Source organism: Jaculus jaculus, chromosome 15 (genome assembly GCF_020740685.1).
Source record: "Jaculus jaculus isolate mJacJac1 chromosome 15, mJacJac1.mat.Y.cur, whole genome shotgun sequence".
NCBI lineage: Eukaryota > Metazoa > Chordata > Mammalia > Rodentia > Dipodidae > Jaculus > Jaculus jaculus.
In genome coordinates this window covers 24,990,468-25,014,497 of record NC_059116.1, presented here as the reverse complement: position 1 = coordinate 25,014,497, position 24,030 = coordinate 24,990,468, and the positions used below count along the sequence as shown (strand labels likewise).

At 41.4% G+C, this 24,030-nt stretch overlaps 1 protein-coding gene across 4 annotated transcripts in view; it reads left to right on the top strand.

The window, feature by feature from the left end:
• The window catches only part of Osbpl1a (oxysterol binding protein like 1A), a 238,528-nt gene that overhangs the window by 97,612 nt on the left and 116,886 nt on the right, over positions 1-24,030 (top strand). For 2 of the 4 annotated variants that reach the window (XM_004654838.3, XM_045134619.1), the window contains one exon: positions 5,608-5,714. In XM_004654838.3, the coding sequence (XP_004654895.2) occupies positions 5,608-5,714 (107 nt within the window). Of the gene's footprint in view, positions 1-5,607; positions 5,715-16,587; positions 16,781-24,030 lie in introns of those variants that run through there. The other 2 variants (XM_045134620.1, XM_045134621.1) reach the window with 2 other exon arrangements.

Sequence of the window (24,030 nt, the reverse complement as noted above, 5' to 3'; positions counted from 1 at the left end):
TGACACTTTCATCTGTGGAGGCATCTCTCCAGCTCTTTTTTGTTTGTTTGTTTTTATTACTTATTTGAGAGCAACAGACAGAGAGATAAAGGCAGATAGAGAGAGGAAAGAATGGGCGTGCCAGGGCCTCCAGCCACTGCAAATGAACTCCAGATGCGTGTGTCCCTTTTGTGCATCTGGCTAACGTGGGTCCTAGGGAATTGAGCCTCTAACTGGGGTCCGTAGGCTTCACAGGCAAGTGCTTAACCGTTAAGCCATCTCTCCAGCCCTGTTTTTTTTTTTTTTTTTTGAGGTAGGGTCTCTGCTCTAGCTCAGGCTGACCTGGAATTCACTATGTAGTCCTAGGCTGGCCTTGAACTCATAGTGATCCTCCTACCTTTGCCTACCAAATGTTGGTATTAAAGGTGTGCACCACCATACCCAGCTGTGTTTTGTTTGTTTGTTTATTTCTTAAAATCTTAAGTTTGTCATTAGATTTTTTAGTTTGAGACTATTCCCTCTTCTGTTTGTGTTTAAGCAAACACAAAAATTAACTGTAGCATCACTAACAGCTGCAAGGGAAGTTAAGGAGATAAGATGCCATTCACTCCATTTTTGTCTAATACTTTTTTTTTTTATTTAATTGTGAGCAAAGAGTATGAGTGAATATAAGCATACCAGGACACCTTGCTGCTGCAAAAATCCTCCAGATGCTTGTGGCGCTTTGTGTGGGTACTGGGGAACCGAACCCAGGTTGGGACTGTAGCACTCCAGTTTTGCAAGCAAGCTCCTTTAACCACTGACCCATCTTCCCAACCCCCCATTGTTTGTCTTTTGAGCATCTATTCAAATGATAGAAATATTTGAAACATTGGGAAATAGGTCATATGTATATGTGTGTGTGTGTGTGTTAACCAAAAATTATATTTTGTTGCCTTAAACAGGAACAAATGCACTTAAAAATTGCTTTTTTCTCTTCTCTAATGAGCAAACAAGAATATAAATGAAAATATATTTTTAATTTTTTTAGTAAAGTATAATTATTTTGATAGAAAATGAAATAATCCCAGAACATTTGGGCTTTCTATGCAAACCATGATAATAAGATATCTAGTTTGTTAATTTTTCCCTTTTCTCATTCACTTACACACATTGAATCTTTTCTTTGTTCAAAGCTTAATGCTGAGTGTCTCAGGTGGTAAAAATGATATAAGGCCAATAATTGAGTACAACACGCATACAGTTCCCTGTGTCCTTCTTAGAGACGCATTGGTTCTGCTGGAGTCTAGGACAGGAGCCAAGTCCCACAGGGATCTTTAAGGAAGGTTCCATTGGGAGAACGACATTCAAACCAAACCTAGAAAGATATCTTTATCAAGTGGGGAAAATTTTGAATATGAGTAATTATTATTTCCAATATACAGAGAAGTGTTTTCTGAAACAAAGTAGAAAGCTAATTCTCTCTTAACAAATATTTCTAGGAAAAAGAGTCTGGCATTACAAGGTGATTTTAAGAGTGACAAGGAGTGTGGATGTTTAATGTGGTACCACAACAAAGGTCGCATATGTGAGACCTTATATCCTATGTTGGAGGTAGTTTTTAACTTATAAAGAACCAAGTGCTTTCTAAATGTTCTCCAATTAAAAATTGTACAATATAATCATGAAAACTGACACATTATGAGCTTTTTATATGTCTCTAAAGTTAAGCCTTTCCAATGTGTTCTTCTAACAGTTTTCATTACTGTAAAATATTCTTAGCACAAAATCTTTTTTTCCTAAAGTTAGCAGTTAGATTCTTACAGTAAGTTAAATAAGGCAAATCTAGCCACATAACATTTACTCCTGATAGTTTAGTTTCTAAATATTAACTGTATTTGCAGTGATTTCCAATTATCATTTTTATGGAGGCTTAGTAGTTTTCTTTCCTTGTATGTAGCGATGTGTAAAGATGATTACATAGGAAGCATGAAGTGTGACTTGAGCAGCCCGCTTGTATAACACCCCAATTTTGCACAAACTAGGGTTCCTCAGTTGTTAAACCCTGCCAATGTACAAGTTAATAGTGATTTAAGACATAGTTTTAACTAAATCTAGATTGCCAGAGAAATTGAATAACTTCTTTTTCACGTATGTGGTGCCTTAACCCAGGGCTCCACACACGCTAAACACAACTCTCTTCAGCTGAGCTATTTCTCCAACCTTGAAATTGATAAATTCTGTTTTTGACAGAAAAAAAAAGCTCATGGAATTGGTTTTGTTGAAGAGCACTTAAGTATGCCTTATAATGTATTTGTACAATTAATATTTGCTTTTTGTTAATTATATATCTAAAGTATGCATTATCTAAAACATAGCATTGGGGATAATTCTGTATGTGATGATATTTAGTAAAAGAATTAGATCCAGCTGGGCGTGGTGGCACACTTGGGAGGCAGAGGTAGGAGGATCGCTGAGAGTTCCAGGCCACCCTGAGACTACAGAGTGAATTCCAGGTCCGCCTGGACCAGAATGAGAAGCTACCTCGAAAAACAAAAACAAAAACAAAAACAAATTAGATTCAAGTACTGTTGTCCCTCCATCTTCCTGTCCTTTATGCCATGACAGTGGAAGATTACTAGATTACCAAGAACATTTCTAGAAGACAGGCAGGGTCTGCTTTTTCTTGTATACCTCATCTACCAGTCCCCAATTCTGAGCCACATCTGTTGAGATACTATTGTTGGAGTCATATGGCATGTAGCATATGGTACTTTCTTTTGCTATTTAGCAACTAAGTAGAGAATAAATTTTCACAATGTGTACCATATACTCAACATGTAACATCAAATTTATTTTAGAGTATAGTAGTTTTCAGGTATTCATGTTTTATTCAGAAGTGCCAACCCTAAGAATTCTGTAAGGTTAAGAATAACATGTTTGATTTCTGTGTCCTCGTTCATACTTTCTTTTACTCCTGTTGCTCACTTTTGCCTTATGAGTTTTGAGAAATGATTTTTCTAGGAAAAGGTACTTTTCTTACATAAATCACATTAATGTTGAAAATTTGGAAATATTTGAAAATAGATTAAGGAAGACTAATATTTAAAGTTTTATAAAATGAATAGAATTAATTTGGTATATCTTGTTTTTTTTATTTATTTGTTTGAGAGTGACAGAGAGAGAAAGAGGCAGAGAGAGAGAGAGAGAGAACGGGTGCACCAGGGCTTCCAGGCACTGCAAAGAAACTCCAGACGCATGTGCCCCCTTGTGCATCTGGCTAACGTGGGTCCTGGGGAATCAAGCCTCAACCTGGGTCCTTAGGCTTCACAGGCAAGCGTTTAACTGCTAAGCCATCTCTCCAGCCCTAATTTGGTATATCTTACTCTTTGATTTTGCTGTGAGATCTTACAGTGCTGAGTGACACAACCTTACACTTTATTTTCCTTTTTATCATTTACCTTCAAGTCAGAAAATTCCACTGTTTTATAGCCTTTGCAATTGTTTTTGGTATTTAGTTTTATCTGATCTCTTTTGTTTCTTGCCCTCCTTTATTCTATCCTAAGACATTATTGTAAGTAAGTAAAACTTCTTTGGAATACAAAGAATGCTTTGGGTTTGCCTTTCACTTTTTAAAAATTATTTATTAATTTTAGAGGGAGGTGGGGGGCAAGGAAGGAGGGAGAGAATGGGCACACCAGGGCCTCTAGCCATAGCAAAAGAACTCCAGACGCATGCGCCATCTTGTGCATCTGGATTTACATGGGTACTGGGGAATCAAACCTGTGTCCTTTGGCTTTGCTGGCAAGCACCATAACCACTAAGCCATCTCTCCAGCTCTATCAGTTAATATATATATATATATATTTTGAGGTAGAATCTCACTCTAGCTCAGGCTGACCTAGAATTTACTGTGTAGTAGTCTCAGGATGGCCTCGAACTCATGGCGATCTTCCTACCTCAGCCTCCCAAGTGCTGGGATTAAAGGCGTGTGCCACTACGCCCTGCTTTCAGTTAATATTTTGATGAAAGTTTCCTTAAATGTTTAGATTTTTACTTGATAGGAAGAATAAATTTAAAGAATCTTGAGCTGGAGAGATGGCTTAGCAGTTAAGGTGTTTTCCTGTATAGCATAAGGACCCAAGTTCATTTCCCTATTACCCATGTAAGCCAGATGCACAAAGTGGTACATGCATCTGGAGTTCATATGCAGTGGCTGGAGACCCTGGCACACCATTCTCACTATCTGCCTCTCTCTTTTTCTCTGAAATAAATAAGTAAAATTTAAACAACAAAAAGAATCTAAAGTGTAATTAACAAGTCAGTCTGTTTCAACTAATTAAGTTTCTCTTGCATCAGTGTGGATGTGCATGATACTTATCTTTAATTATTTATGGACATTTTGAAGCCTTCTCTCACAGGTATTCTGTTTTTGTATGTTTACTTTTAATAAGCAAATGGACCTTATGAGACCAAGGAAGATGCTGAAATTAACAATTCTTTGTTCCCATCTTAAGCATACACTGTTGGGAAATGGGTTTTGATAGTGACATATTTTTAAAATTATTTTTTTTTGTTGGCATGGGTGGACATGTGTGCATGCTAGGGTCTCCTACACTGCAGTTGAATGCAAGACTTATGGACCACTTTTTGTGTCAGGCTTTACATGGGTACTGGGTACTGGGAAATGAACCCAGGACAGCAGGTTTTGCAAGCAAGTACCTTAACCAGTAAGCAATCTCACAAACCCAGGTTTTTGTTGTTTTGAGGTAGGGTCTCAATGTAGCCCAAGCTGACCTGGAATTCACTATGTAGTCTCAGGGTAACCTTGAACTCACAGCGATCCTCTTACCTCTGCCTCCCGAGTGCTGGAATTAAAGGCGTGTGCCACCACGCCTGGCTCCAGAGTTGTATTTTTGAAAATGAAAATATCTATTTACGCCCAACATTTATCCAAATGAGAAGTGGGGAAGTTGAATTAATGCCGCCTTCAGCTGTGCTGGCCTCCACGTCAGCTGCAGGGTTATTTTTGTCTCTTTAGCACTTTGATTTTGAATAAAATTATGGATCTAGCATAGAACATCATAAAATGCTAATGGCTTACAAGTACTGCTATCAGTCCTTCTTGTCAACTACTTTTCTTTCTTTCTTTTTTTTTTTTTAAGATTTTTATTTATTTGAGAGTGACAGAGAGAAAGAGGCAGATAGAGAGTGAGGGAGTGAGAGAGAATGGGCGCGCCAGGGCTTCCAGCCACTGCAAACGAACTCCAGACGCGTGCGCCCCCTTGTGCATCTGGCTAACGTGGGACCTGGGGAACTGAGCCTCGAACCGGGGTCCTTAGGCTTCACAGGCAAGCGCTTAACCGCTACGCCATCTCTCTAGCCCTCAACTGCTTTTCTTAAGTGTTATGCGGTTGTTGAAAGTCTTCGGTCTTCTAGAGCACAGGCCGTTGCAGATGGCTTCACCGTTGTTCTGTAGGCGCTCACGTGGTGACAGTAGGTGCTTAATAACAGGGCCCAAGAACCGTCTGCGCATGTGCTCTTCTTTCAACGGCTGGCTAGAAACTGAAGTTAGAACATACAATAATATTCTTGGACTTGCCTTACTGTAAGATGACTTATCATCCCACTCTTTATTTTTGTTTATAGAAATCCTTCCATCATTTCTTCAGAAATTTGAAGTTGTCTCTGAAGCGTCTAGAGAAACTTGTGTAGCTTTGAGTGATTGCCTTAATCTCTTCACTAAGCAAGAAGGGGTATGTTCAGAATTGAATTTTTGAAAATAATTGTTTGGGTGTCATATGCTTGATCATGTCATTCCTTTCACATTGCTCAAGATACTGTGAAAAAGGAAATGAAAACTTCATTTTTCGTCAAAATGAAGAACTTATTCTTGGTTAAGCAGGGTTAATTTGATACAACCTGTGTTTATATGTTTGTAGTTTATTGGTGTAGTCATAATTCACAAACATTAACACTGATAAGCTCAAGCGATTATAATGTTCAATATGAGGGATGTAAAAATATTATAGAAAGAAAAGGTCTTCATGTGAAAATGCAGAATGCTTTCCTTTAGAAAACAGTGTTATTATACTTAATTATACAAGCTCAACTCCATTTATCAAATATCTTCCCTCTTTTCTTGTTCACCAATATTCATTTTTCTAAGTTTGAGTAAAAGCAGTATGCATACCCATGTGATAATCATTTTGCAAAGATTAAAAGGTGAAGTCTGGGGGATGGCTCATTTGGGAAAGTGTTTGCTGCACAAGCATGCAGATCTATGTTTGGATCCCCAGCACCTGTGTAAATGATGGTGGTGGTGATGCACGTCTATATTCCTAGCACTCCTCAGAGGTGGAGACGGGCATTCCACGGCATGCTGGCTAACTAGACTATCCAACTTGAACCTGTCCCATAGATAAAATGTGAGAGTAATTGAGGAAAGCACTCATTACTGACCTCTGGCCACATGCACACATATCCACATGCATAGAAACATACACACATATGTCACATACATACCAAAACCATATTTGTAAAGATGTATGTTACGTAATTTCCTGAACTAGTATTTTCTTCATTGACTTTTTTTTTTTTTTTTTTTTTTTTTTTGTGGTAGGGTTTCACTGTAACCTAGGCTGACTTGTAACTGACTAGTCTCAGACTGGCCTCAAACTCACAGGAATTAAAGGCCATGGCCCACAGATTTTCATTTTGATTTTAATAAAGCCAAATAACTATTGGATTTGTTTTCCAGTCTGTTAATTACTACATATATGTTTAATTTCAACTTTTTGGGTCATGATATTTAATTACTTTTTCTTAGAATTTATTTCTATCTTTTGGTTAGGAATTAAGTTTTGGTAAGATAAGAAAACTGATTTTTACATTTCCTTTATATGCAGAGATCTAAAATTTTATTTCCCAGTGGTTAAAATGGAAGACTTGTGAATTCACATAAAATTTTTGAAATGTTAGAGTTGTTATATGTCCTGCCAATAGCCTATGATATGTTTATTTGGAAAAAATCTGAAAGATTAATATTCTTTTGCCCTTTACAGGCAAATGTACTCCATTAAGCATCTTACTCATTCATTCAGGTTTCTTTTTATGAAAAAATAATTGTTTTTATTGATTTATTTGAGAGAAAGAGAAGGAAGCAGAGAGAGGGAGAGAGAGAGAATGGGCACACCAGGGCCTCCAGCCACTATAGACGAATTCCAGATGCATGTGCCACCTTGTGCATCTGGCTTATGTGGGTCCTGGGGAGTTGAACCGGGGTCTTTTGGCTTTGCCGGGTAGCACCTTAACTGCTAAGCCATCTCTCTAGCCCCGGGTTTCTTTTTTTAACATGTCTGTATGTGTACATATGTGTAAGGGTTCTTTTGTTTGTATGTGAGTGTGGGTAGACTCATGTCACTTCTTGCGTGTGGAGCAGAGAGCAACTTTTAGACTGGTCTCACCATTTCAGCTCATTTGGAGGCAGGGTTTTGCTTTCTGCATTCTTTCTGCTCTTGTCTTCTCTGCTGGTCTCCCATGAGCTTTCAAGAATTTCTCCTCTGACTTGTGTTGTCTTGTCCACATGCTAGATTACAGAAGCCTGCCACAGATTACTGCTCTTTCCATAGGGTCTGGGACATTGAACTAGGGGACTGCAGCTTGAGAGGTGAGCACTTCATCTACTGAGCCATCACCCCAGTCCTTCTCAGGGTTATTAGAGACAAACTCTTGCAGTGTAACTAGTCTGGCCTGGAATGTGCTGTGTAGCCCAGGTGGGCCTCAAGCTCCTGATCCTCCTGCCTCTCTGCCTCTATAGAACTGGGATTAGAGGTTTGGATCAATGTTGTATCATATGTTATTAACATAGACAGACATGTGTGTCTTTCCACAGTGTCAGAATTTATTAACTAACAATACATTCATAAACAAAGTCAATGTCATTGTTGGTAATTCACCAAATACTCCTTATTTTGTCTGATAGACATGACCATTGTCAATTACATCTTTTTTTTTTTTTCCTTTTTTTTGGGGTAGGGCTTCATTCTAGCCCATGTTGGCCTGGAACTCATTTTATAGCCCTCAAATTCATGTGATCCTCCTATCATAGCCTCCTGAGGACTAGGATTATAGGCATGAGACACCACACCCCAGTAACATGCTCCGTTATTTCAAACTTAATTCCACTCCCAGATCATAAGTTAAACTTCATACAATGACATCCAGGTTTTTGAATGGTAAGGAAAGGTTCAAAGAAGCTACAAAGGTCTCACTGAAGGCAGACCCAGAGAATCAAGACAAGCAGTTAGATAAGACATTAAGGAAACCAAGTCACAAAACTGATGAGATGGAGGTGGACAGAGCCTGATCTCGGCAGAGTGTGTTCAGGGCTGGGCTTGTTCACATGCAGAGTCATGTCGAGGTTAATGCAATTCACGTAGTCTGGGGCAGACACTGATTGTGACAAGCTGAAGCCCCAGGGGTGGGCGCAGGAGTTTATGAGCTGGGTTAGTAGTGTGTGGGAGCTTTGCATCTTTGTGTGAGGTATCTGTCCTTCTTTATTCGGACACAGCTGAGGGGGTCATACCCCTGGTTGCTCTGGTGTTGGGTAAGTTGCTGGGCCAGGTGGCTAGCATGGTCTTGGTGCACTCACGTGTGCATGCGTTTCTGCTGTCCCTCCCCAAGTTCACAGCTGGAAATGCTTTCCTCACAGGAGCATGTTAGCTGCTGCTCTGTGCTGCACAGACCGTGGGGATTTCCTGCACGAGTCAGATGTAGTCATTCTGCTTTATTTGCCCTAAGAGTGAAACAGACTTCTGTTTTGTATGCCACTCATAGCAAGGCACAGTGTGAAAGATACCTTCCACACAATATTGGTAGAGTGACCCAGAGCAGGCCCAGTTTATTCTTGTCAGCCACCACATCATTAAGCATTTTAATGATAAAATGGTTGATTCTTCTAAATAATGTTCACAAAGATCCCCTTTTTATTTTTTTTATTATTTATTTATTTATTTGAGAGCGACAGATAAGTGGGGGGAGAGAGAGAGAGAATGGGTGCACCAGGGCCTCCAGCCACTGCAAACAAACTCCAGACGCATGTGCCCCCTTGTGCATCTGGCTAACGTGGGTCCTGGGGAATCGAGCCTCAAACTGGGATCCTTAGGCTTCACAGGCAAGCACTTAACCGCTAAGCCATCTCTCCAGCTAAGATCCCCTTTTTAGCATTTCTGTTTTTGGCATTTTACAGTTTCTATGCACTAGTTTGTTTAGACGAGGAATGATCTGATATTGTAGATAACCTGAGCTAGGATCAGATTGTAGAATACCTTTGAAACTGACAAATTATGATGCTGCTGGATTTACGTTGTAACATTAAGTTTTTCTCTCATTTCTTATATGGTATCTGATGAATGTCCTGATAAAAATTTGTTCTAGGGATAGATGATTTTAAGGCTGAATAATTGAGTGGCACGTGTTTAATTCCTGGAGAAGTACACATTTTGATGTATTTTTCCCTTTTGAGTTTTTGAGGTAGGGTCTTGCTATAGCCCAGGCTGACTTGGAACTCACTCTGAAGCCCCAAGCTGGCCTTGAACTCAAGGTGATTCTCCCGCCTCAGTCTCCAACTGCTGGGAATAAAGGCATGCATCACCATACACAGCTCACATTTCAATTTTTTGCGGGGGGGGGGGGCTTCGAGGTAGGGTCTCGCTAGCCCAGGCTTACCTGGAATTCACTCTGAAGTCACAGGGTGGCCTCGAGCTCACGGTGATCCTCCTACCTCAACCTCCCGAGTACTGGGATTAAAGGCGTGTGCCACCATGCCCAGCTCACATTTTAATTTTTAAACTAGCTGTTTAATAAAATATAACCCTCTTGGGATAAACCTAGGTAGGCAGCAGTATTGGCCTAGCCTCTAAAATTTGCCACAAGGCTTAAATGCAGTAATGTAAGCAGCAGATGCTTCCAGTGCCTAAGGGTAATAGCTGTGAGCGAGACCAGCAGCTCTGTTGAGGGGGTCTTACTATCAGTGCTTGGAAGTTGGTTTTTCTGATGGTGATCTTGGGCAACACATTCATTTTGTTTTGAGAAGAGGTAGTGTTTTCCAAAGAAAACTTATTTGAATGCCATATTCCTGTGATCCCAGTACTTCAACCAAGGATGAGGATCACTGTGAGATTTGGCTAGCCTGGGTTATGTAGTAAGCTTGATGCCAACCCGGGCTACAGGATGAGATTCCCATCTCAACCTTGCTCTGGGGGGGGGGTGGTGGTGGAGGAAAGGAGAACATTTATTTGAGCAGTGCAGACTGATTCTATTTCTCATTCATTACTTACTTAGGTAACAGTGGACTACCAAACATTCCCAAACCTTCCAGAACTTTCATGTCAAACAAATGAGAGATACAGAAAGTTGTTAGCAGCGCAGGTCTGGAAGTGTAGGGACCTCCTTTAAATTTGACTTTTTCTAGCCCTGTAGCAAGTTTCTGTAGAGTGAAGAGACATAAGCACCTCAGGCTAAGCTGTAGGCACATGAGCAGTGGGTACGTAGAAGACACAGCATGCTGCGTGGGCACTTGTCATAGTAACTGGCATTAATGCCTCAGACTGGAGTGTCTTTAACATAGCCTTTCAGACATCTTATGACTTAAGTCTCTCAGTAAAATATATGGATTTTCTGCTGATATGATAGGTTTATAGAAAGTGAGAAGGCCCCCAGAATATTTGAAAGGTAAGTGGCATCCTTGAAGTTTGCTTCCATGCATTGATTCATTCACTCACTTACTCACCCACCATCCATCCATCCATCCATTGGGTCTTACTACAGAGCCCTGGTTGGCCTGGAACTCTCATTTCTCCTGCCTCAGCCTCCAGAGTGCCAGGATTCTAGGCATGCACCACAATGCCAGACTTTGTCTTTCCAATGTCCAGGAGTTACGACATAGGAATTTAATAACCTAATTGAGGTCAGAGTGGCATGATTATGTTCTGTAATACCTAACTTATCTGGAAGTATAAATCACATTTCTGCTATCTGAAATTTTATTGAAAGAGCAGTCATATGCTTTGAAGCCACCCAGACCTGCTGCTTAATCTCTCTCCTCTGGTTTTGAATACAGTCTCCTCTTTAAATGTCATATTTAACTAAAAACTAATGTGGATTTGTTTGTGAAGAATAAGTGAGGTCACATTGGCCAACACAGACAGGGTAGGTGTGAATGGTCTCAACCCTTAAGGCAGCAATCCTGTTTTTATTCTGATCTAGTATTGGCAGTTCTAAAGGTTCACCCCTTGTTTTTCTTTCCTGTAGCACTAGGGATAGAATACAGGGCCTTGTGCACGCCAGGCAGGCATCTACCACTGGGCCACAGCCCTACCACACATTCACTTCTAAACCTACAATTTTTAGAGTTAATTTTATGTTTTTAGATGTCTCAGGATTGTCCTTTGTAGGTTAATAATTACTGTTTGCCTTAACACAGAGATACCTCTGAGCTCATGTTCATAGGACTGAGTGTGTTCAGTTAAATGCCTTTTGAAGTCCTGTTTGCCTCTTGGTTTTTACAGTGACTATGTTCCTGTCTCTAGCAATGGAATACTGATTCCTTGTGATTCAGTCTACTCCCTATTTATTAATAAGAAGGGCCAAGAACCAAGCTTGGTGAAATTAAGTCCACATTAAAAGTGGGAATGTGGGAAGGCTCAATGTAAGTCAGCCTTGTTCTTTGATTTGCAAGGTTTCTTTTTTATACTTTTGGGGAAATGCTCTCATATGACTCACATAGCTAAGTTTTTATTATAATAGATAGATGAAATGTTATTAAAGGCAGGTTTCACTTGTAAATAAAGCTGCTCAAATGATTGAGAACACTGTAGTGTTCCGAAATGAGATGAAAATTTGCTGGCTTTAGCTTAAACTACCGGGAGTTGTCAGCACAGAATGTTCATGCTGGGGGTTGTTTGTTTGTTTTTCTTAAACTTTATCTGAGACTTCCTATTCACAAGGCTAGAAACTGGCTTCATAAATTCTGTTTCTTTAGTTTTCTTCATCAGAAGATGGTGCAGAAATGGGTACAATGTCACACAGAAGTCATCATTGGTGTTTTTCTTGTGGCATCCTCAAAGTCTTGTGAGCTTAGTCACACCAATTTTTCCAGGTTAGGAATTTGTCTATTGGAAGTTGCTAGAACGTCACTCATAAAACATTTTATGTTTGGTTTTTCATGGTAGGGTCTCACTCTAGCCCAACTGACCTGGAATTTACTATGTAGTCTCAAGGTGGCCTCAAACTCATGGTGATCCTCCTACCTCTGCCTCCCAAGTGCTGGGGTTAAAGGCATGTGCCACCACACCTGGCTTATTTTTTTTTAAATATATTTTATTTTTATTTATTTGACAGAGAAAGAGGGAGATTGAGAGAGAGAGAGATTGGGAGGGAGGGAGGGAGGGAGGGAGGATAGGCATGCAAGGGCCTCCAGCTGCTGTAAATGAGCTCTAGACGCATGTGTTACCTTGTGCATCTGGCTTACGTGGGTCCTGGGGAATCGAATGTGGGTTCTTTGGCTTTGCAAGCAAGCACTGTAACCACTAAACAATCCCTGCAGCCCTCACAAAACATTTTATGCTTTCATGTAAAACCTCTTGCTGCTGAGGAGACATAACCAGATGAATGGATGGACCTGGGGTGCTGAGGTTGTGGTGTAATGGAGAGATTCCAACTGTAAACTGGAGCCATCTGAAAGGCTAGAATTGGTACTGCTGCTTTGGCACAACACTGATGCCTTTCAAGAGAAATCATGTGTTCCTGTGGACTGGCCACATTGTCCCGGATGTTCATTTCACTTCCTGTGCTTTTCGGCTTTGTTTTGTGTCCATTGACTTGTTTCTTTCTGTTTTAAAAATATTTTCTTATTATTATAGAAGGAGGAAGGAAGGGAAGGAGAGAGAAAGAGAGAGAGAAAACGAGAGAGGGAGAATAAGAATGGGCTTATCAGAGCCTCTAGCCACTGCAAATGAACTCCAGACACATGCACCACCTTGTGCATCTGGCTTACATGAGTACTGGGGAATTGAACCTAGGTCTTTAGGCTTTGCAGGCAAAAGCCTTAACCGCTAAGCCATCTGTCTGTCCTTCCAGCTTGATAGACTTATTTCTTTTTATTTATTTATTTATTTGAGAGTGACAGACACAGAGAGAAAGACAGATAGAGGGAGAGAGAGAGAATGGGCACGCCAGGGCTGCCAGCCTCTGCAAACGAACTCCAGACGCGTGCACCCCCTTGTGCATCTGGCTAATGTGGGACCTGGGGAACCGAGCCTCGAACCGGGGTCCTTAGGCTTCACAGGCAAGCGCTTAACCACTAAGCCATCTCTCCAGCCCTAGACTTGTTTCTTGATGTTGACAGCAGCTCTTAGCTGTCATGCTCTTCTCTCCCTACACTTAGAGTAGAGATGGGGAATGCCTTGTGGGAACGTGATCAGAAGAGTGTGAAGGAAGCTACATCTGCTGAGAGAGGATGCCAGATTGACTGAACGTGGTCCAAGGTTGGGGATGGGGAAGAAGAAACTAGAGACAGTTCCAGTGGCTATTGCGCTTGCCATCAACACATGCCATCCCTTTTCCCCCAGCATGTGTACACATGTGCTCTGAACTTTCTGAGGCTGCTGTCTTCTGTTCTACTTTAAAAATAGTTCCTCTGTTTTTTGAGTACTTAGTATATTTTTATAACTTATTATAACTTTTATCTATCTCATAACCTTGCTTTAAAGTTCAGTTTCTGAAAATATGCTTTCCCTTCTGGCTTCTCCATTCCCCAACTAGTCCACATAAATGATTCTTTTTATTACTATCATTACTATTTGTTTATTTGCACACAGAGACAGAGAGAAGAGAGATGGGGATGGGGGGAGAATGGGCGTGCCAGGGCCTCCAGCTGCTGCACACGAACTCCAGATGCATGTGCCACTTTGCATCTGACTTTATGTGGTTACTGAGGAGTTGAACCCAGGTCATTGGGCTTTGCAGGCAAGTGCCTTAACTGCTAAGCCATCTTTTCTAGCCCAGAAATTATTCTTAATCCATATCTCCTTATGGCTAAATCAAAAGAGACTTTTTATTGTTGTTTCTTGAGACAGGATCTCAGGTAGCTCACTTTGAACTCCTGTCCCTCATGCCTCTCCTTCCCGAGTGGTAGGATTTTGGGTGTGTGCCAACCACACTTGCCCAGTGGATGCTTGTAAATTATCTCCTGGTCCTCAGAAGGACTTGGCATTTGACCACTTCCTGCTTGTGGGGATGCTCTGGCTTCCACAGCACCTTCTCCTTTTGGTTTCTCTGTTGTTTGCTCAGTCACCTCCTAAAACATATTTTCTTGTGTCTGTGCCTTAAATATTAGGAGTCTTATATGTGGTCTTCCCTTAGCATTCTTCCTAGATAATTATCCTTACTACTTTAACTAAAAATCCATGATTATTTAGCTATCTTAGATCTCTCCTGAGCTCTAGCCAGTATACCTAGTACCTTTTGAACATGTGCAAATTGTTTTATCAGAAACATTTAAAAACCAATGAGGGCTGGAGAGATGGCTTAGTGGATAAGGCACTTGCCTGTGAAGCCAAAGGATCCAGGTTTGATTCCCCAGTATCCATATAAGGCAGCTATACAAGGTGGTGCATGCATTTGGAGATCGTCTTCAGTGGTTAGAGGCCCTGGCATGCCCATTCTTTCTCTCTGTCTGCCTCTCTCAAAAAAAAAAATATATATATTTTTTAAAAAAAAACAGACTTCAGTAGCCTATAGTCTCATGATCCTTTAAAGAAAAATAAACCAATGAGTCTATGGCTGAGCTCTACATTCACTCAAAGAAGCACCACTTATTTGGCAGTTGAAGCCAAGCCTTTGAGAACTATCTCTAGGTTTCCCTTCTTCCATCCCCACCTTGAACAAGTTCTGTCAACCTGATATCCCTTGTTTCCAATGGTCCTAGCCCCTTTCACTCCCCTTTCCCATCCCAACACATGGTTTCCATTTCTGTTCCACTGAAGTTCGAAGGATTTCTCAGGGACGGTAGTCCCCATTTCCTTATTCCTACCTTCATCCTTCAAAACTAGGTCGGGTGTCCTGTTCCAGGAGTTCCTTGTTACCGCAGTGCTTATCACATTGTATCCTGACATACTCCCTAGACTAGAGCTCTTGAAGATGCAACTGTATCTTTGGCTATTTCTGTAGCACACATAGTACTTGGCCTGTAGTAGATAGCTAATAAATATTTGAGTGAATGAAAAATGAATGTCAAAGGAGGAGCACGGCTTTTGGGTCAGATCCGTCTGCATCTGGACTCTGCTACCTCAGCCACAAGCAAATCAATGTAGATTTAGGAATTCCATCTCCAAATCTCAACATGAAAATACAAATGTGTTTGTGTGAAGTGACTCAGTACAGTGCCTGGCACATCTTAGATGCCCTGAAAGATGCCATCTAACACAAAGCAGCTTTTGTCATTCATTCCAGTACTGATTACTGCCTCTGTAAAATGAATTCTTTCTCCAATTCCTGGGGCCTAAGAGAAAGATTCTATAGGAGGGGTCTCCCTTAGGGCCAAATGCCTTTTCTGAGTACAAGAATGGTTAGTGATCAATTTGGAAAAATTTTAAAGAATATAGCAAAGTGACTTTTCAGAAACATTGTGAAACTTCACAAATGTGGGTTCCAAATTTTCCGTGTACTTCGTGTGTGCTTTACACGTTCCACATCTGAAATCAAATTCCCCAACCACTGATTGTAAAGGTTAAGGAAATGTTCAGTTCTGTTAATCCCTGGGCTCATTAAAACACTGAAGTAGAGGACAGATATATACATCTAAGAAAGGTTAAAACCTTCTATAGGAGGAAAAGTGCTTTATTTCTTCACTAGAGCAGCATGAGCACTCAGCACAAGTCTTAGCTTGTCTTACATGTGGTAGTGAGCATGTGGTAGGGGTGTGACTGATCCTTCAGCCTCAGCCAGACCTGAAGCCTGGCCTGCCTGATTAAGAAGTCATCTCTGGCTCCCACCCCTTGGAGTGCACACAGTAGTGCGTGCAGACTAGGCTGGCCCAGCTTGGGCAGGTAAACAGTGTGGTAAACACAACTCTTCAGCCCAAGCCTGGGTAAGTGTCACAGGCCAGACTGCCAGAGAGAGATTCCTTTGCCTTCCCACGCTGGCCATTAAAAGTTGTCTGGGTTGGGCCCCGGAGGAGGGGGGCCGAGCGCTGGCCACTCTAGGACCTCGCTGGAGCCGCTTTGCCTGGGCTCTGGCGGCGCCCGCCCACCCGAACCCGGAGCGAGCAGTTTCCTTACTTCTCCCGGGCTGCAGTCTCGGCCTCTGCTCCCTACCTGCGCTTCCGCGGAGCCCGCCCGCCGCGGCGGGGGAGGGACCGGCACCGCCGAGAGGGAGCCGCCCGCTGCAGGCCACACCGCCCCGGGCTCCCGCGCGCACCGCCCCTGAGCTCCGGAGGGCGGCGGTCTGCGGCCACCGAGCGGCGGGGCTAGGCGGTGGCCCGGCCAGTGCCGACCTCTGCGGCCGCTGGGGCGGAGGGCGAGCGGGCGGATCGTCCTCGGGGCCGCGGGCCGGCGGCCTCAGGCGGCTGGAGCCAGGGGCGGGCCGCTAAGGTGACTTAGGCAGACCTTGCGGTGCCGCCCGCCCTGGGTCGCGTGCTGGAGCGGCTTGGCTGGGGAGGAGGAGCTGCGGGAGCAGGCCGGGAGCACATTTGTGCCGGAGCTGGTGGAGGAGCCCCTGGAGCAGCGAGCCGGACCAGCCGGGGTCTCACGACCCAGCCCCGGTGGGTGGGGTGTGCCTGATCGGCGCCCAGCCGGCAGGGGGTGGGGGGCGACAGAGGACACCCCGCAAGGGCGGGGTGGGGGTGTTGGGGAGCAGCCAGATGTGATCCAGGGAAGTGAGTAGATCCAAGAAGAGAGGGAGAGAGTGTGTTTAGCCTGGGGTGCACCGGGAGGGGTGAGGCAGGAGGCTGGGAGACCCAGCACCTCCTTTCCCTGGGCAGGGGTTTCCTGCCCAGGGTGTGTGAACCTCCAGTAGGAGCCCCCAGGGGAAAGCCTTCGGCTGTTACTTATTTATTTCCTTTAAATATTACTATTAGGTCAAGTGGGAGGAGTAAGACATTGTTGTCCTAAATAACCTTCCAAGTTAGTGATTTTTTTTTTTTTTTTTTTGCCTGTCTCTGCCCTGGCTGACATTGAGGTGAACTTACCACCGCAGCTTCAGAGGTCACAGAAATCACAGAGCAGGCGGGGAAATGTAGGATCAGATTGAGGAGAGGGAAATTCTGTCATTGTTGGGCAAGGTGGCTTTCAACTTCAGTGTTTTGATTTAAGGGATTTTGATCACTCTTAGGCTTGCTTTGCTGCCGAAGCCAGCAGGAATCAGCGTCCCCTGCTTTAATAGCATCCGTCTAGTTCTGTGTTTTCAGCTGGGCTCGTTTTTTTCTGGGTTTGACAGGAGGTGGTCAGGCGAGAAGGATGTCAGATGAGTAGAGCTGCAGTTATTAAAGCTATGAAGAGTTTTCTCAATTTTAATTGTTCAAAGACAGAATTGAGGTGGTTGACTTTGAAGACACTGCTTAGCAGGAAACTGTTTCAAAGGAGAAAAATGCTTGAAATACATCTTGTCTAGAATACAAGGCACTAAATGTTAAATTTAATTTCCCCCTTTCACAGCAAATCTTGTCTTTTCTTCCATATAATGTTTGATTTTTTTTTTAAAGTACTGAAGTCAATGACTTAGCAAGGTAGCAGTTTTGATCTCAGATGTTCAGCCAGAGAGCTATTTCAGTTTCTGTCCCAATATTACTTTTACTGGGCTATAGTTTTGAAGCACTCTGGTCTCCCTTTGTTTGGATCTTTTAAAGGTTAGTTTTCAGGGATTTCATTGGTGATAAAAATGACCCACATACTCTCTTGTGCACCCTGCAGAACAGGGAAAGAGCTTATGAGATTTTCATACTAAAATCAAATGCTCTTACTCATATTTATGGTCATTTATAAATAATACAGTAAAACACATTTTAAATATTATGTATAAAATAACTAATTAGCATCATGCTGGTTATGATGGCTTGTATCTGTCATCATAGCATTCTGGAGGTTGAGGCAGGAGGATTGCTGTAAGCCTGAGGTCAGTCCGGGCTACATAATGAAATCCAGGCCTGGCTATGCCAGATTGAAAGCCTGTCTCAAAAACAAACAAAAACGATAAGCATCATTATCTAAGCTCCATGTGTTGTCTTCATTTCTTCACAGAGATCTGACAGAGTTAGCACTGCTTCTAGGTTCCAGGTGTGTCTCCTTGTGTCAGCTCTGAGGAGTCTAAGAAAAAAATTTAGTTCTTTAAAAAGCATAAATTTAGTACTTGGTCCACATTATTTGATACACATTAAAAAGTATTCATCTTATTTTATATAGAACCCAGACATATACTATTACTAAGTTAAATTCTGGGTTATATATTATATGCAAATAAAATGAGGTGTATGTAAAATGGAGCAGTATTTTATTTTGGTAGATTGGGAGTTTTTGAATGAAAGTAAGATCTTATTTAGTAGTAGGGATGTGTGTGTGTGTGTACATACATGTATGTGTATGTGTGTACACACACACACACATACACACACATATGTATTAGGGTTGTCATGCTAAGAGCCCTCCTGGTTAAGTTCTTTTATCTCACAGTGGGACAAATCTGACTAGTGAGCAATTTTATTTTATTCCCTGCCAGTATTCTATTCCAAGTAGAGAATGTAACACCTGACTGACTTGTACTCATATCAATTCTTAAAACATAAATTTCATTTCATTTTAATTTCAGAGTGCTAAAGATATAACCCCTATTCATTATTATAATGTGGACTGGATCCTTACTACTTTGTTAATTTGTATAATTCAGTTAATGTTTGCAGAATGGTTTTTTTTTTTGTCTGTCCTCATGAAACTCAGTGTTTTATGTAGGGACCAGGTGACTATAAAGATTCTTATAGAAGGTACAAGAAGGAACAGAAAAGGATGGATTTTAGCAGGCCATTAAGATTGAAACTGAGCCGGTCGTGGTGGCACACACCTTTAATCCCAGTGCTCGGGAGGCAGAAGTAGGAGGATGGCCATGAGTTTGAGGCCACCCTGAGAATACAGAGTGAATTCCAGGTCAGCCTGAGCTAGAGTGAAACCCTACCTCGAAAAACCAACCAACCAAACAACAAAAAAGACTGAAACTGAGGGGAAACATAAGCCAAGCCTAGATGAATAAAAGGAGGGTCTTCTTAAAGGACTTTAAAAAATGTCCTTAAAGAGCTTGAAACTGTTCTAGGACAGTTAACATCACTGAGTGATTATAATTAGGGGAGAGACATTTCCTCAGCTTTGCTCCTTCTGAGGAGGATTAGCAGACAGGCCTGTAATCAGGACAGCTAGGTATAGGAACTTAAGGAAAATACTGGGGCCTGAGTAAAGCTAGTGACTGAAGAAGGGCTGAAGGGAAGAAACAGAGCAGACACTGACTGCACTGATACAGGAGCTGATAGCAGATTGGATGTGAAAAATAAAGGGAGGCAGAATCATAGCTCGCTGCCAGTGTTCTGGCATGAGTCTTGGATAGGAGGTGACTAGGTAAGGAATCAGAATGTGGGAAGATGAGTTAATCCTCTTGTTGGACGCATGGACACGCCCTTACTTGTCCCATAAAAGTTTGGGAGTCATTAGTACTGCTAGTCACCTAGATAAACATTGTCATCACAACCCCAAGAGTGAATAATACCACATAGAAATATAGCTTGAAACAGTTTGGAATGAGAGGAATGAATTTTGGCATTTAAAAGATCAGTGGAAGGAGCCAGCTGGGAACACCAAGGAAAAACAGCTGAGCTGAAGAACTGGGGAGGGAGGCCAGGGCCAACCAGGCTCTCCAGAAGCCAGGTTGAGCTAGTTGTGGCCGTGGTGTTTGGAGGCAGGCGGTCCTGGGGGGCCTTGGTGAGAGAAGTTTTGCAAGCTTGACACAGGAAGGAGCCAGATCACAGTGAGCACAGGAGGAGGTGTGAGGAGAGTGAGGGTGCAGAACTAGCCACAGTGGATCGTGATCCAGTCTTGGTGGACATTCGTGTTCTGTGAAGAATTCCAATTTCGGTCCTTTCTTCTAGTTCTTATGCTTGTAATTTCTTTCTCTTGTTCTTAATTTGCTGGTTAGGGCTTTTAGGCAATGCTGAGTAAATGCCGAGATGAGATGGTGAATCTATATTCTTCCCTGATTTTCTTAAAATTTAAAAAATCTTATTTATTTATGGGGGGGGGGAATATGAACATGGATGTGCCAAGGCCTCCTGCTGCAGCAAACTCCAAATGCATGCATCACTTTGAGCATCTGGCTTTATGTGGGTGCTGGGGAGTCGAACCCAGACTGGCAGACTTTGAAAGCAAGCACCTCTAAATGGCAAGTCATCTCCCTGGTCCTCTCTTCCCTGATTTTAAAAAAAAATTCACTTTTAATATCTAGTAATTTACTGTTGAGAATATTTAGTATAAATATCACTTACCACATTAATGATACTCAGTTTTCATTGTTGTGCTGCTGAATATTTTAATCAGGAAAAATGTTGGAGTTTGTATTTTAGCCTCTGTTCATAAGTGAAATTGACTCATAATTTCCATTTCTGTGGTCTTGGTCAAGGTTTATTATCAAGGTTATACTGACCTCAAAAAATAAAGTTGGTCGCATTCCTTCTTGTGATGGTCTGTGGAAGAACTTACATAAAATTGAAATGATCTGTTTCTTGAAATTTAGTAGAAAATTTCTGACAAAACCATCTATGAGTTTTGTAAACTATTTGAAATATATATATAACAATTATAGGATTATTTTAGTTTTCTGTTTCTTTTTGTATAAGCTTTTGGGAGTTCAATGAATTTAAGAGTTCAGGGAATTTATCTTTCCTATTGAAGTCTTAAAAGTTATTATAAAGTTGATCATAGTATTCTTTTGTTAGTTTTTTTGACTCAACATTGGATTTGTAATTATTCTTTTCCATTCTCTTTTTCTAATTTTCTTTTTCCAACTATATCTTTGGGTGTTTTTGGCTATTTTTTTCTCAAATAATGTCAGTTTTCTCAAGTGAACTCCACTCATGGCCGTAAGGTCTGTGACAGTTGTGTTCGCGTGCTTTTTCAGGGAGCTGGCTTAGCTTTGTTACTTCTGTGTCTTACTCTTTAAGTTAAAATTTATATTCATTTCTATCACCTTCTTTGAGTTAATTTTTTCCCAGATACCCTTATATTTATTATTCTTTCTTTCCTGGGAATGCTGCTTTGTTCTTTTCCAAATTTTAGTTTTATATTTTTCAGTTTAATATTTTTAAATTTAGTGAATGCCACTGATAACTCTATCCACTACTTAAAAAAAATCTAATCTAGTCATTTTGTCTTTTCATAGATTCTGTCTTGCCAGACTGGAGGCATAGAGTACAGGTGTTACTCTCTTAATATTTAAAACACCTAAACCTTGGGGTAGAGAGATGGCTTAGTGGTTAAGGTGCTTGCCTGTGAAGCCTAAGGACTTAGGTTCGATTCCTCAGTACCCATGTAAGCCACATGTACAAGGTAGCACAGGCACTTGGAGTTCGTTTGTACTGGCTGGAGGCCCTGACATGCCCAGTTTCTCTTTCTATCTGCCTCTCACTCTGTCTCTCAGAAATAAGTAATTAAATAAAATACTTCAACAAAAACTTACATAACCCTTGTAGAAAGTTTGGCTAACTTGCATGGATTTTTCTTCCCCTCTGTATTACCCACCAGTTACTGCTTCTACTGCTTGGTATTTTTCTCTGTGTCTTGTCATCTTTCTGTTCACTTGCCTCCTCCTTCCTCTCATCACACAGTATTTTCTATTCCTTGGTACTTTATGTGGAAAACCAGTTACTTCCTTGTCCCCTTCTCTTACATTTCCCCCCTTTCTTTTTACCTTGTATGTTTTATTTTTTTCACATTCTTCTTAACATATTCCACCTTACCCCTTCCTTCTCCTCATAACCTTGATTCCAGCACTAGAGACAAAACTCAGACTGGCTGACCCACATCAGCCAGATGCACAAGGTGGCACATGTGTCTGGAGTTCCTTTGCAGTGGCTAGATGCCCTGGTGCATCAATTCTCTCTCTATCTTCCTCATTCTCTCTCTCTCTCTCATACAAAGCAACAAACAAACAAATAAAATAAATATGAATTTTGGCATGGTCCAGGGTCAGGGTGTGGACTGGTGTGTGGCATGGTGTGCCGATGAGAGAAGCCCTGTCGGGAAGCAGTAGGCGGCGACAAGAATGACCAGAGCAACCTGTACCCTGGAAGGAGAGGCTCATAGCTTGTCTGGCTGCTGTCCCAGACATGTTTCCTGTGGAAGCTGGATGCTCCTTAGTTGATCTTATTATTTGCTACACCGAGGACACCAGCCTTTTTTACTGAGCTTAATTTCTCTGAGCACTCAACCTTCACTTATAACAATGTTTCTGTAAGGGAGATAGTGTTGTTATTCTGGGTTCTAAATAGCTAAGTTAGAAATGAGTTTTGTGAGTATAATTCTTGGAACATTTTTAAGTGTGATAGATGTGATTTAATTTTGAATGTGTTCTTCATTTATTTTTATTTTGCTTTGTGTTATGGAGTTTGTTCTTAAAATCCAAATCTAGGAGAATCAAGGTTGGATAATATAGCATCTATTCTGGTGGTTTTCAAGAGTTTTTGGGGGGGGGATGGATGAGAGTACATGGGACAGGTCAGAGACACATTCTCATCTGCTTTGGCATGGAAAACGATTTGAAGTGATAGATTTAGCCGCCTTGTTTTACAGAGAAAGAGCATCAGGCCTGGAGAGAGGATCATTTACTTGCCTGAGCTTATGTAGGTAGGAGGATGCAAGACTTAGAGCTAAATCTAGACTCTTGACTCCAGATTTAGTGTCAAAGAACAACCCAATTGTATCAAACAGCATGAGTTATAAAGTTCATCTGCTAGAACACCTCTCTAAGCTGATGTGGCCATCTATAGACACCCAAGAAGAGTCTTAAGATTTTGTACATAATGCCTGTATTACAGGTTCTCGACAGGAAATTGCTGTCCATCCTGTCATGAAAGATCTGCTCGGTGCAATTGTATTTCTGGAGAAGACACTACTTTCCCATATTTGTACATAATTTCAGTCTTTATCCTAAGATTACACTAGATTGCTTTAGCCTGGATTATATTTCCTTGATTTTCATAAAAACCAATTTATTATTTCATAAAAATGGCCCTCGTGAGCTGCCGATTGGACCTACACCTCAATTTCTGTTGGGTAATTTTTATAAAATGAACCTTACTGACACCATTATTTTGCCCTCTGGTACTCTTATTCTGCCCATATGTTGCCCTAGATGAGAAATGAGAACCAAGGGCAGAGAGGGAGTTTGTTTTCCCTGAAGAACTGTGTACTCTCTCTGTCCATATGGACAATTAAAAGTATATAATTGATTGTATTTCTTTCTGTTTGGGCCTTCAGTGAATTCAGAGCCAGGTTTATGGCTTGTCCTTAGTATCTGCATAGGTCTTATCATGGAGGTGTCAACACCTACCCTAATACCATAGCAGAAATTCTTCTGTATTTTCATAAACTCAGTTTACAGTATTTTCTTGTGACTGTGTTTGTGCCCCTGAGTACATATGGTAATATTTTGGGATTTTTCTGAAAGTAGTGTTAGTAATTGTTAAATGTATATTTTTACTTTATATTATGGATCTACTTTATGTCAGGAATATAATGGATTTTGATAGTGACTTTTTATAGTCAGTTTCAAGGACCTAAATTAAATACATGCAAATCTTATACTGGGAGCCTTTTCCCATGTTAGTGTTAGTGACTTTGTTTGCTTTTTGCATGCATGGTGTATCCATGTCTGCCCTATGTGGCACGCCTGTGTGCTTTCCTGCGAGTTCTCCATCGCGCTTCCCTCTTACTACTTGAACTGGAGTTTCTTACTGAATCCAGACCTTGCCATCCTTGCTGAGCC